At 35.5% G+C, this 13,708-nt stretch overlaps 1 protein-coding gene across 2 annotated transcripts in view; it reads left to right on the top strand.

Annotated features, from left to right (window-relative positions):
• The window catches only part of LOC123534829 (GTP-binding nuclear protein Ran), a 28,447-nt gene extending 15,164 nt beyond the window's left edge, over positions 1–13,283 (top strand). For both annotated transcript variants that reach the window (XM_053520035.1, XM_045317263.2), the window contains exons 2-7: positions 2,473–2,536; positions 3,006–3,090; positions 3,618–3,743; positions 5,591–5,778; positions 7,671–7,841; positions 11,733–13,283. In XM_053520035.1, the coding sequence (XP_053376010.1) occupies positions 2,495–2,536; positions 3,006–3,090; positions 3,618–3,743; positions 5,591–5,778; positions 7,671–7,841; positions 11,733–11,780 (660 nt within the window). In that variant the 5' untranslated portion in view covers positions 2,473–2,494 and the 3' untranslated portion in view covers positions 11,781–13,283. The remainder of the gene's footprint in view (positions 1–2,472; positions 2,537–3,005; positions 3,091–3,617; positions 3,744–5,590; positions 5,779–7,670; positions 7,842–11,732) is intronic.
• The last annotated feature ends 425 nt before the right edge of the window (positions 13,284–13,708 follow it).

Genomic DNA, 13,708 nt, shown 5'->3' with positions numbered 1-13,708 from the left:
ACCGGTATATATATAAATCACTAACTCGTGTATCCATAATTTTAACATGTGCGAGACATTGCGGAATGATACTAAAAATTCATTTAGGTAATGATAACATTTTACTCGGACTTTATCATAGAATCCTTGTGTAAAATCTTAAACTTTAAACTAAAATAAAACCGTTAAATCCAAAAAAAAATCCGGATAAAACTTCGAAGTTTTGTAGTTTGTAGCATCACCTGGGACATGTGCAGTCAAAAATCTTTCTCAACTGAAAAAGTGTGATATTTACTGATTTTAGTCAGTATATTAAGCATATTATACAATAAATGTGTGCTGACATGTAAAAAAAATGCACAATTTTGCCATGCGCTCCAATAAATCATTCAGGGCATGCGCTTGACGGCTGCACTGATCTGTAATGAGAAAAGTCGAAGTTGAAACTGGCAGGTACTTAAAAATGCAGTGCTCTGATTGGTCATTTAAAACTCATTTTATGCGAAAGAAAAATGTACATGTATGAGCTTATTTTGCCTTGTTTTTACACTTAGAAAACATCGAGACATGGAAGAGAAATCGCTTTAACACGCTCCTGGTCATAATTTTGATATTTTATGATTTCTTTTGTTAGGTTTTTACCTCGATCGGGGTAAAATACCAATGCGAGCTAAATTACCCCGATCTGGAGATGTGCCCAGCCTGTTGAAATCTAATACACCAGTGGCTAGGTGTCTGGTAACCAGGTCAGAGACTTCCCCTGGATTGAGATACAGTCTCTCGATCTAAACACTGTCTCTCGTTTGAAAGACAAAATGTCTTTGATCGAAAGACTGTATTTAGCTTAAGTGTTGAAAAAACATGAAACATATCTTGCATACAGCAAGGAAGTACAAATATTTCAGTCTTTTCTGTAGCTGACAAAAACAGTGATTGTAGAAAATCGTGAAATGAATTCTGTCATTTTTTGGTAGATCTAATATTATTATAATGCTTACCTTAGGCTAAGCCACACTGAGACCAATGACCATGTCCCTACTACTTGTTGCTATGGCATATAACGATGTCATTAAGCTAACGTAAAAAAAATGATCAGATAAAAAGTAGAGTTCAACCCTTCTAACCAACAACTGTAACTCAGCATAAAAATATGAAAGTTCTTTCCACTGAAATAACATCATGGAAACAAAAATTTGCCGGCATTATTGTCCAGTGTCAACATATAAATTCCCTCGGACATACTGTTACAAAATACGAAGATTTATTAAAGTTTCGTTCATTTTTTGTCCCACTTTCTATTGACGCTATGGACGTCGCCATGTTAACAGCTGTGTCTAACTGCAAGATGTTAAATCCATTTTCATTGGATAATTGAAATGAAATTCTAACGCTTGATTAGCAGACCAATTGTTTGCATACTTATGTTTTATCCTTTATGCATTCAGTAAGTCTATATTTTGGATATTTCCCTTCGGAAACCTTCGTTTGTACCTGTGTAGATTCGTACCCGCTATTGACTCCAAGAAAACATAATCGATTATCGGAATCAGTCAGGCTTTTCTAGCTGTCAATCGATTATACCTGCTAATCGGCCCATCACTAAGACACAATTTAACTCAAACCTGCAGATTGGATCACTTTGTTTCACATTAAAGAAAGACATCCATAATCAGTGCTAAGAAAGTGGTATATTTACAGATTGGATCTATCTGTAAATTTTGCAGATGATTATACATTTACATACCGAGTTTTTGAAAACTGCTCAAAAGAGCAGATTGAAATAATAGGTAGATCTATGTATAAAAGTCAGTTGCAACTTTCAGTCATTTCTGTTGAGAATGACATAAATTTTTCTGAAAGTACCCAAAAACTGTAGTCAACAAAAATGGCTGAAACTCACAAATTTATTTCCTTTATTTACTGGTACTATAAATTAAACCAATAGGTGTTTTTGAGAGTAAGTGTAACTAAGCAGTTTTCATACAAATCTGCAAATTTATAGATTATCTGTAAAGTATAATATACCACTTTCTTAGATCTGATAATGGCTGAAAATCACGAATCCTCTGCATTTTCTCTTTGTTAGGACACAGCTTTACTCACTGGTGTATTGTCGTACATGCAATCTGTATATAGTGTATGAATTTAAACTGTTGTTGGGAGATGTCCATATTTGAGACCTGTTTTACAGAAGCAAAAAAAAGAAAAGAATAAAACTCTCTTTAAGCACCAGGACCCCTCTGGTTGCCATTAACATGTGAAACATCTTTTTGTTTAATTAGTAAGCGTGAAAGGACGGTCTGTACCCATTAAAATGACTATATTATATATATTTAAGTAGTCAATGCATACTGAGTTTGACTTTTCCTGATCATTGTAGAAGTGTATGGTCTGGCACTGAGTTGCTTTTTCAGTGGCTGATGCTAGTAGCTCTGTAGTTAAAAGTTAGTAACATGTATATCACTAATAATACATTTGTTCTTCCTCTTTCAGTAACATCGAAAAGAAAAAAACAATGGCACAACAACAACAGGCAACAGATATGCCAACATTCAAGGTAAGTAATTAGAGTATGTGACAACAAAACTAAATCGGTTTCACCATTAATACAGATCTTCAGCAGTTGGTTGGAATAATTTCAGCTTTAAACTTCAACTATATAATAAGGACATACATGTTACTCAAGAAAAGCAAGTCTTGAAGATTTTTCAGGAAGCAAAACATGAATGGTAAATTTCTTAACTGTTAGGAACTCAAAATTAACAAAAGTAGTAATTAGTGACATTGATGACAATAAATCCAGTTTGGGCATGAAATGATTGACAAGGTTACGGTATTGGTTCTGTTATTTAACTGTTAAGATCTCTGGTATAGCAACACCTTTATGAGCCAAAGATCGACATCTAGAGGTGTTCTTGCTTTGTTACATTTTTGCTGGATAAGTCTGCATGCTTGAAGAGATGTAATAGCTGCATGCAGAAAGGATTTTTAATTTCATGCGTATTGAATTTGACGTTCTGTTTCAGCTTGTGCTGGTTGGCGACGGTGGTGTAGGCAAAACAACATTTGTGAAACGTCACTTGACTGGAGAATTTGAAAAAAGATATGTAGGTATGTAGAAAGCCAGTGCGTTTTTACAAAAATTGGGAAGGTTGTTTACAATTTGAAGGTCGACTTGGATAACATTTTTCCGGACCAAACCGTGAAATTACAATGATGTCTTTTCTCAGGAGTAAAATTGTAATTTTGCTATAAAAAATCAGAGCTTTTTATAAACTATTTAGAGCGAATAAATTACCTAGAAGGTGAATGTTTAGAGTGAATTTTGTTTAAATCCTGTATTTGGAGTTCCTCATATACTAAAAACAAATCTGGTAAGTAGCAGTACCTGGGCCGTATTTTAGCACATTATGGAGTGGATTTGTCGACCCCTTAGAGTTTTATTTCCAAATATCATTAGTATGAAAGCATTGCTTGATGATATAATCTTCAATATCCAGTATTATCTTTGGTTCTCTCAGTATGAATTTCAGTTTGTAATAACTAAAAACCTCCAAAAAATTGTTTAATAGGAAATTAAGACCAAATCAGTCAAAGTTGTCTTAATGGTGACATAGCCTCATTTCTTTCATTTTCAGCCACTCTTGGTGTAGAAGTACATCCTCTTCGTTTCCATACCAACAGAGGCGAAATCTGCTTCAATGTGTGGGATACAGCAGGTCAAGAGAAATATGGTGGTCTCCGAGATGGATACTACATTCAGGGTATTTACCACAGCATTGTTTTCTTAGGAATTTAGATAACTGTACAGAGTATGCTTCGGTGATTAGGTGGACAACTTTGTTTGCCACTAGCAAGTCGTGACAGTCCTCAAGGTGTTGACATTTATTTCTCTCACAGAGAAAAGCCATGTGGCTGTGTTCATTTGAACCAAGGACTTAAGGTGCTGTCTTGTGTCGGAAACAAGATAGTTTTACGGTATTACATTAGATTTAGGAATGAAACCTAGTTAAATAGTTCCACTGTACATAAATGTCATAATTTGAAACCAAAATGGAGAAGTTTTGAGACTTGTTACCAAACTTAGTTTTACATCCATTGAACCAGGGCTCCTGTTCATTTATTTTTTAATCCCCCGCCATAAGTGGTGGGGGATTATAGGAATGGTCTCCTTCCGTCCGTCTGTCTGTAACACTTTCTTGTCCGCTCCATATCTCCTAAACCCCTTGAAGGATTTTCATGAAACTTGGGTCAAATGATCACCTCATCAAGACGATGTGCAGAACTCCCGAGTCAGCCATGCCGGCTCAAGGTCAAGGTCACATCTCAAGGTCAAAGGTTTGAGCCTTCCATTTTGTGTCCGCTCTGTATCTCCTAAACCCCTTGAAGGAATTTTATAAAACTTTGGTCAATTGATCACCTCATCAAGACAATGTGCAGAACCCATGAGTCAGCCATGCCAGCTCAAGGTCAAGGTCACAACTGAAGGTCAAAGGTTTGAACCTTCCATTTTGTGCCCGCTCTATATCTCCTAAACCCCTTGAAGGATTTTCATCAAGCTTTGGTCAAATGATCACCTCATCAAGACGATGTGCAGAACTAATGAGTCAGCCATGCCACTCAAGGTCAAGGTCATAGCTGAGGGTCAAAGGTTTGAGCCTTCCATTTTGTGTCCGCTTTATATCTCCTAAACCCCTTGAAGGATTTTCATCAGACTTGGGTCAAATGATCGCCTCATCAAGGCGATGTGCAGAACTCACGAGTCAGCCATGCCGGCTAAAGGTCAAGGTCACAACTCGTGGTCAAAGGTTTTAGCCTTCCATTTCATGTCCGCTCTATATTTCCTAAATCCCTTCAAGGAGTTTTATAAAATTTGGGTCAAATGATCACCTTATCAAAACGATGTGCAGAACTTACGAGTCAGCCATGCTGGCCTAAGGTCAAGGTCACTGTTTAGGGTAAAAGGTTGAGCCTTCCATTTTGTGTCCACTCTGTATCTCCTAAACCCCTTGAAGGATTTTCATCAAATTTGGGTCAAATGATCATCTCACCAAGAGCTCATGTGTCAGCCATGTCAACTCAAGGTCAAGGTCAGAACTCAAGGTCAAAGGTTTGAGCTCTGTATCTCCTAAACCCCTTGAAGGATTTTCATGAAACTTTGGTCAAATGATCACCTCATCAAGACGTTGTGCAGAATTCATGAGTCAGCCATATCAGTTCAAGGTCAAGGTCACAGCTAAAGGTCAAAGGTTTACCCTTTCACTATCCATAACAGTGGCAGGGGATTTAGCTGTCTTTCAGACTGCCTTGTTTTAATTAAAAACTTTAATTTTAGTAAGTGTTGGCATATTTTCATTAAAGGTCTATGTCAAGTTAACTATCAAGCTGGTTTGAGGAAGAGGTCTGTGATTCAACCCAGATGCCCACTGGAGTCTTAACATAATGCCTAGGTGGGCACCTTGGGTCTTTCTCAGCTGCAAAAGCATGGAAGTAGCTGTGTGACTTTCAACATGTTTGTGGCTCGAGTTAAATCCCAACAAAAATGCAAAAGGTTTTGTAAAATTCTTACAGTTGTTATTGTCAAGTGAAAAATCCGTTTATTGAATTGCAGGTCAGTGTGCTGTGATAATGTTTGATGTCACCTCAAGAGTCACATACAAAAACGTGCCAAACTGGCACAGAGACTTGGTACGAGTGTGTGAGAATATTCCTATAGTCCTGTGTGGAAATAAAGTTGATATCAAAGACAGAAAAGTGAAAGCCAAGGCTATTGTTTTCCACAGAAAAAAGAATCTCCAGGTAAAATTTGTCACACAAGGCAGGAAGAGTTATTGGCAGGGAATTTGTTGAAAATGTCTTTGCTTATTAAGCCATAATTAATTATTTGCTTGATTATCATCTGGGCACATCCCCTATTTTTTATGCTGGCCAAGCCATAGCTGTTAGACTCTTTCATTTGTCAATGTTGGCATCCGGATTTGGTTAAGTTTTTGTATGCAAGCTGGTATACGGTAATTGATGGAAACCTCACACAATTGTTTGTTGTGATGATCTGGCATGCATTGCAGATTCCATACATATTTTGTATTTTAGTATTTTATGATGCCTCTTTTCAAATTTTGCATTTATTTATTAGTGACTGTACAGTTGAATAGCATAGCATTGCAATCTTTTAAACAGCTGTTAATATTTTCTGAATTTGTAATGCTGGGTATTATCAGAAATCTCATGTTGTGATCTGTTGCCGTATCGCAACAGGTATCATATTGTTGCCTGAAATATGATGTTTCAAATGAACTCCAAAGTAGAATTGAACATAGAGGGTATTTGTTTGTGTCATTAGTCATTATAAGATGAAACAAGAGCTGTCGGAGGACAGTAACGCTCGACTATTTAACAGCCTTGTCGCTTGAATGAATAAGAAAGTCGAAAAAGGGGCATAATTTAGTAAAAAAGTAAAATAGGGTTATGGAACCTGTATAGTGCTTATCAGCTCATGACAGTGGACAATCCATTCCCATTAGTGGGTACTGAGATACCAGCTTACATATAAGAATTTAACCCAAAAACTCCTAAGTTGAAAAAGGGGCATAATTTTGTAAAATGCAAAGTTGAGTTATTGACCCTTTGCACTGCATGTCATATCATGACAGTGAACAAGTGTGTGAAGTTTCAATCCTTTCCCATTAGTGGATACTGAGATACCAGCTTACATACAAAAACTTAACCAAAAATTTCTATGTTGAAAAAGGGGCATAATTTTGTAAAAAAGCAAAATAAAGTTATGGGACCTGCTTTGTGCATGTCAGATCATGACAGTGAACAAGTGTGTGAAGTTTCAATCCATTCCCATTAGTGAGTACTGAGATACCAGCTTACATACAAAACCTTAACCAAAAATTTCTAAGTCAAAAAAGGGGCATAATTTTGTAAAAAAGCAAAACAGAGTTATGGAACCTGTGCAATGTAAGTCAGTTTATCACAGTGAATAAGTGTGTGAAGTTTCAATCCATTCCCACAAGTGGTTGCTGAGATACCAGCTTACATACAAAAACTTAACCAAATCGGGATGCGGACGCCGACGCATGGGCGAGTCCAATAGCTCTACTATTCTATGAATAGTCGAGCTAAAAATATTTCACCAGGTGAACAGTATATGCAATTTGTTCACAGGTGTAATATATTTCGATCTTATTTGTAAAACAACCAAATTTTGTTATGATTTTCAATTGTTTTAACTAAACGATATTCACTTAACCTGCATAACATCAGATGCATTGTATCATGAAGTCACAATATGAATGTTGAAAATTTATCACATAGTATTATGATGTTTCCAGATTTCTTTTTCATTTTCTTACGGTGAATGGTATATCTTTATCTTCGTTTAGGTATTTGTAAATCTGTATTGAAATATATTTTGCAAAGGATTTCAGTTAGTTATTATTTCGCATTTGAGTGTAGTTCCATACCAGTGAAAAAATATAAATGATATTTTCAGTATTTGAAACAGTGGAAATATCTTCTCTCTTTTTTTTTAACCAGTATATCCCAGTATTTCATCATGGCAAATCACAATTATCAAATTTACATGTAGAAATGAATTACACATTTTTAAGCAAATACAATTGAACTTTAAAACTAGTGTTTTCATTTTCATTTAATTATAAAAAATATCCTACTTGTTTCAGTACTATGACATCAGCGCCAAGAGCAATTACAATTTTGAGAAGCCTTTCTTGTGGTTGGCCAGGAAACTTGTTGGTGACCCTAATCTTGAATTTGTTGCTATGCCTGCCCTCGCCCCACCAGATGTTCACATGGACCCAGAACTACAGAAACAGAATGAACTTGAACTCCAGGTATGTTGTGTGGGTTTGTGTTATGATCATTTATCATGCCATTACTATAACAACTGCCTGATAAAGCCTGTCTGAGAAATGCAGGCTTTCTCAGGCAGGGGTTCCATTTGACCCGGGACCCCGGGTCCGGACCCAGGAGATTTTCAAAAGACGCTCAAAGGACCCGGCAGAATACTTGCCTGTGCGTCCTTCGGGACCCGGGGGCATTTTCCTTTGATATTCCTTTCTCTTATCGTTATTTTCCTTCAGTAAAACTATTTCCACGATAGACACGTCAGCATTCCCACTGACTTTTTTAAAAGTGGGTACATGTACCCACATACTTTTGAAAATGTGGGTACATGATAAAAAAAGTTCGGTACAAACCATACAAATTGAAAAAAATGTTCCAACTGAAACAAAATTATAAAGAAGTATATGGGAAGTGACACTTTTATTCAGTCTGTGTTAATGACAGTGGTTTGTTTTACACATGCACCTAGGGGATACAGCTAAAAGTCACTTCTCCTTATAGAAAAGTGGAGAGACTTCTAGTTGAAAAATAGAAATTTATGAACATCATTTCTAACTCAGTATTCCACCCCTCAACCCACACACACCCAGCAAGTTTGTGAAGCAATTTGAAAAGATGGCTATAATTTTCTTGTTTCAATATGGATAAAAACTATTGATGTGACCATTCATTTGCTTAGATACATTATTTTCCATGCAAAGAGTTTTTCTTTATTCCATAATTCCTGGGAAGAAGATATATATATCATTGCTCCAGATAATTCTGAGGAGAAAAAAAAACCCGTTTTCAAAAATTCAAGCAGACGCTGATAAGTATCACCCGCCGAGTTTTTATAACATTTTTTTGCTGCTATGTCTTGCTGCAACATTATAGCAACCAAAAAAATGTTATAAAATAAAAACTCGGCGGGTAATATATTGGACTCGAATAAAAATGAAAAATTGCCCGATGAAAGTCAGTCCGCAACCAGTCATTTTGTAAATATTAATAAACAAGCAGCTTACGAGTCTTTCTTTTACAGTGGAGACCAAATAATTGTGTAGTGGATGCCAGCTGACCGCTTAATTATTAAACAACTTGTTGAAAAAAAAACGTCCAAATCGTTGTTTTTGCACTCGCACATGTTGACAATTATCGGAAAGTGTCAAAGATGTAACTGCGTCGTTGATTGGCTGAATACTATCACGTCTAGTTTTACAAATTATTTGATTCGCTGTCACAGTTCTCGCGAAAATCTCACAAGTACCTGGAGTAGGCGGAGATTAAATTATGCCATCGGCATGTAAATTCAACTCCGTCTTGACATGTAGCAAATTGGCAACAGTGTGTATTGCAGTAATTTGCGTGTACGGATCAAAAATAATGTCTGGTTACTTGAATTTCGGCTCTTTATCGACGAACAATGTATTTTCTGTCAGATTTTTTACGCATGCATTGTACCCGTGGAATTTTAAAACTTGCGTGCAAGTGACTTTTTATGCGTGAATTACGCGGATTTTTGCGTGAATGGGAATGCTGACACGTGTATTCAAAATAAACACTCGCGGTCATGCTCTCCTGCCTTTGATCTCTGCTAAATCCCGCCCTTTCTCCTGTAGACATGCCTCGCTGATTTTTTATCTGCAAGTTACGTCACGGCGAGTGCACATAGGTAACAAGAAATCAATGAAGTATTAATTAATTGATAAAGCGAATCCTGTGTACTGTCAAAAAAGGCGCCAATTATTAAATTATCGTAAGCAGCTGATTACCGAGCATGTGAAAAGTGCCCTGCAAGATTTTTTCATGCCAACTTTAAATAAGACCATTGTTTAGTGATCATATCGTAATTTCAACAAGAAACTTCACAAATTTTGATGAATTTCGAAAGCAAAAATAAGTTTAGAATGTCCGTTCACGGGTCTAATTACACCCGATGTCATATGCATATTTCCAAAATTCCTAAAAAAAACCCTGACTTTCAATGCAGATTTTATGATAAGTAGCATCATTATTTCAGGAACTATCGCTGATTTAGCTTAGTTTGCCAAATAAACTGAGCAAAAACTACTTTCTGATGACATTCTGAAAGTGTAACAGTATTCGGATAGTACATTTTGGATACATTTTTCTAGAGTGTTATAGCACTGTTCTGTTATTAAAAATGAAATGAAATATTGAAGAAAAACCTAATTAAAATAACATGAATTTTGATAAATATTAGTTTACAATATGAGACTATATGACCTGAGACTGACATTTTTATTATGCTGTAACATGATCTTGGGTTTATTGTTTTCTTAGGTAAAGATCTACGTATTACTGAATAAAAAAATATAGTAAATTATATTCACGTGTTGGGACAGGACTCCTGTATTTTGGAAAAGGACCCTTCAAAATTTGGGCCCAAGGGTCCTGGGACTCTTGGGTTTTCGGGTCTAGTGGAACCCCTGTTCTCAGGTCAGTTACTTCAGAACACTTTGCACTGTTTAAACCTATGATTAAATCCAAGGATATCAGATTGTGTCCATATTGCATTTAAAAATTATTACCCCTAGTACGACACTGAAGTAGGTCTTTAAAATCCTAAAATATAAAAAAGCGGAAAAAAACAAATGCTAACCTTGTGTTTTGTAACCGATATCTCTGTTCTGCTGAACACTAAAGAATAATTTCAGTGTGTTGCCAAGTGAAATTTTATCCGAAGTTCAGTTGCTAGACGGATACCCATTCTCACCAAGCCAACGTTTGAAGTGGTTTAAATACACGCCATAACGCCGCTTGGCAGAAAAAAAAGCAGTACTGTTTCATCTACCATTGATTTTATTCCGTAACAGTCCATTCCAGAGGCAATATTCCATGATGTAAGTGCAGAGAGCTAAAATCCTGAACAGATGCTTTGCACGAGACATTTTCTGTTTTCTATGAGCGTTTCCGTTATAAAAACTTTTTTGTGGTAATTGCAAATATGGAAGGCATACACTATACATTAGTGACATGGTCTCACGTACCTATTAAGACACGTTTATAAAAATAATCGCATAAACAAGTCTTTTAGCAGTTATTCTGAAAAACAAGATGGCGTCATTTTGAAGAATGAATAAATGAAAAAGGAAGTCCGACAAAACAGCAAAATTTGGTCCACCCCTACTTTTTGCAGTGGTAGGATAAAGTTAATAAATCATGGCATGATAAATAGAATAACAGGTTACTGTCTTTTGAGAAAGGATTTCTCAGACTCGACTAGATATGGTCCGGAAGGAGCTCTTCAAGCCTCGCTAATTCCAGGACCATATCTATTCTCGTCTGAAAAACCCTTTCTCAAAAGACTGATTTTTAACAGGCATTTTGACAAAGGTTTGATAGTAGTTTTCATTCAGGGAAACATTTGATAATTTCTCTGATTAAACATTGAAACTACATGTAAGGAATAATTTGTTATTAAATGGACATGTCTGTAGACTGTATAGATAGATATTGAATGTTTAGTAGGAATGAATTTAAAAGTTGTGACTGAAATGCTTATGCAAGAATCATCCTCTTGCCTCCTAGCTGAAGTTGACTACCTTGATGGATCTAAAAATCTAATCGGAATAAAATGAACTTGCTCCTTGCCTGTTGCACAATTTAAACAAGTGTTACAGTGATCATATATCTCTGCTTTGAAACCATTTATATTTATAGAAGAGTAATTTTCATAGTTGAGTATCCGTGGAATTAAAGTAGCCTGCTAGCGGCAGGTGATTTTGCCTTCATGACCAGTGCAGACAAAGATCGGTCTGCACTGATTTGCAGGCCGATATTTGACTGCACTGCTCGCCATTCAGTCCAGTCCATTTTAGAAATATAGAAGGGTAAAGCTTAACCTTGTGTGACAATTTCTTATTTTGTTCTTTCAGCAAGCAGTAAATGTAGCCTTACCCGATGATGAAGACGACTGTTTGTAATATCCAATCAACCACTAGCTCACTGTTGTTGTATATTTATCTGACGTATTTGAAATTCTGATGAGCCTTTCAATGTCTCCATATTGCTTACATGTTTGTATTGGTGCAATTTTTTGGATAGACTGCAAAGAGTTGATGAACAATGAAACGCTTAAATGATGCACATGTTGCTGCAAAAAGTAAAAATAAGCTGGGAACCAGGGATATGGAGGCAAGATGGCACTTACATCACAACAGAGATATTCCTATGGACAAAAAAGAGATTGTGGAAAGAACAGAACAAAGTATACCTTGAACAGAAAAACTGAATTAGGGAAAGTGAATGGATTAATTTGTGGAAAAATAAGAAATACTGATATTATTTATTTTTATAATGAAACTTTAAATAGGAAAATGTCTGTTAGAATCTTGAACTTTTTTGTTTTTATCTTAACTAATCATTGCAAATAAGAGACAAGCACACTGCTAATGCTTCACAGTTATTTTAGGGTGATCTGCATTATCTCATGCTTATTTTAAGATATTGCAAGACTTCACATCAGGGAGGATGTTGTAATTTCTTTGATTAAGATGTTTTATTTTGTGTGTTTTTCAAAGTCAGATCTAGTAATAGCTGAAAATTGTGATGGTATTTGTGTTCAGTTTGCACATGTAATGTGTAATTTAGGTGTTAATACATAAAAAAATTGTTGTCTTTACATGACAGTTTCTTTGTGATAGGTGTGATATTTTGAATGAATACAGAAATTTAAAAAAAAAAATATTTTTCACGTCACAATAATTTTCATCTGAGATTATTAGGTTTGGCTGCATTTCTATCATTAGATTTTGTAGTTTATTCATGGAAGGTGATGTTAACCTTTTAATGTTCAGTTAATCTCAAAATTATTTATTTGAGGTTAAGATACAAAAGTCAGTGGAAATAACTTAACAGAAAGAAGGGTTAATGTTTTTTTTTTAAGCCGTGTTGACGACCGGATCTTAAGGTTGACTTACCAATCACCACTCTACACAATAGCATTTGAAACAAGATTTCAGTAAAAAAAAACTTTTTACATTTCACCATGTCAAAATTATATATGTACACCAATTCTGATTTTCTTCTTTAAAAGTAATTATTTGTAATTGGTAGTAACCATTTTAAATGCTACTGTTGTATTAACTGAAATTGGAATCAACAACTGTTTTTACTTCTGTCAAATTCATTTATATAGAAAACGGACATCTTATTTTTTGTGAAAATGGATGTGTAAACACTTCACAGGATGTGAAATATGTTATATAGCAGTAGTAAACAGGTTTATTTCAATCAATTTCATATGTAGATAAAAAGAAAAGCATTTCATTGCTGGATACATGCATGTATTGCAAGTTAATTGTTGACACTGATGTTTGGGATGTGGGTGGGGTAACAAAACATACACAAATGTATCCATCTTTGTAACTTACATTGTTATTTCATCTGGTATTTGTAAGTAAATGAAATAGTTTGAAAATGGAGAAGTTGTAGTTGCATTTTTGTGTGTGCATGAGTTTTATCATGATATGAACTTGCGCACCTCTTATTTTTTGGCTGGTTCTGACACCAATTTTTAGTTATGGCCCCTGAAATAGTCAAAAATGCACATTTTCACCTAATAATGTGCCTAGCTCAAAAAGCATTGGATGTATATTCATGAATCCTTGCGCGAGTCTTTATGATGATGTGACCTTGTACACTTGGCATTATTCTTAAGAATCTTAGCACTTATTTCAGAGCTAAAGCCCTTGAAATAGCCAAAATAGTGCATTTTCTGTTTGTGATATTCATAGCTCAAAAAGTATATGGCCTAGAATAATGTGTCCTTTTCATAAAATGTTGAGGCTTTACCCCCTTAAGACTGCAAACAATTATTATGTCTCCCCCAGGAGACATATTGTTTTTGCCC

Source organism: Mercenaria mercenaria, chromosome 12, assembly GCF_021730395.1.
Source record: "Mercenaria mercenaria strain notata chromosome 12, MADL_Memer_1, whole genome shotgun sequence".
Taxonomy (NCBI): Eukaryota; Metazoa; Mollusca; class Bivalvia; order Venerida; family Veneridae; genus Mercenaria; species Mercenaria mercenaria.
This window is presented reverse-complemented; position numbering and strand designations above follow the sequence as displayed.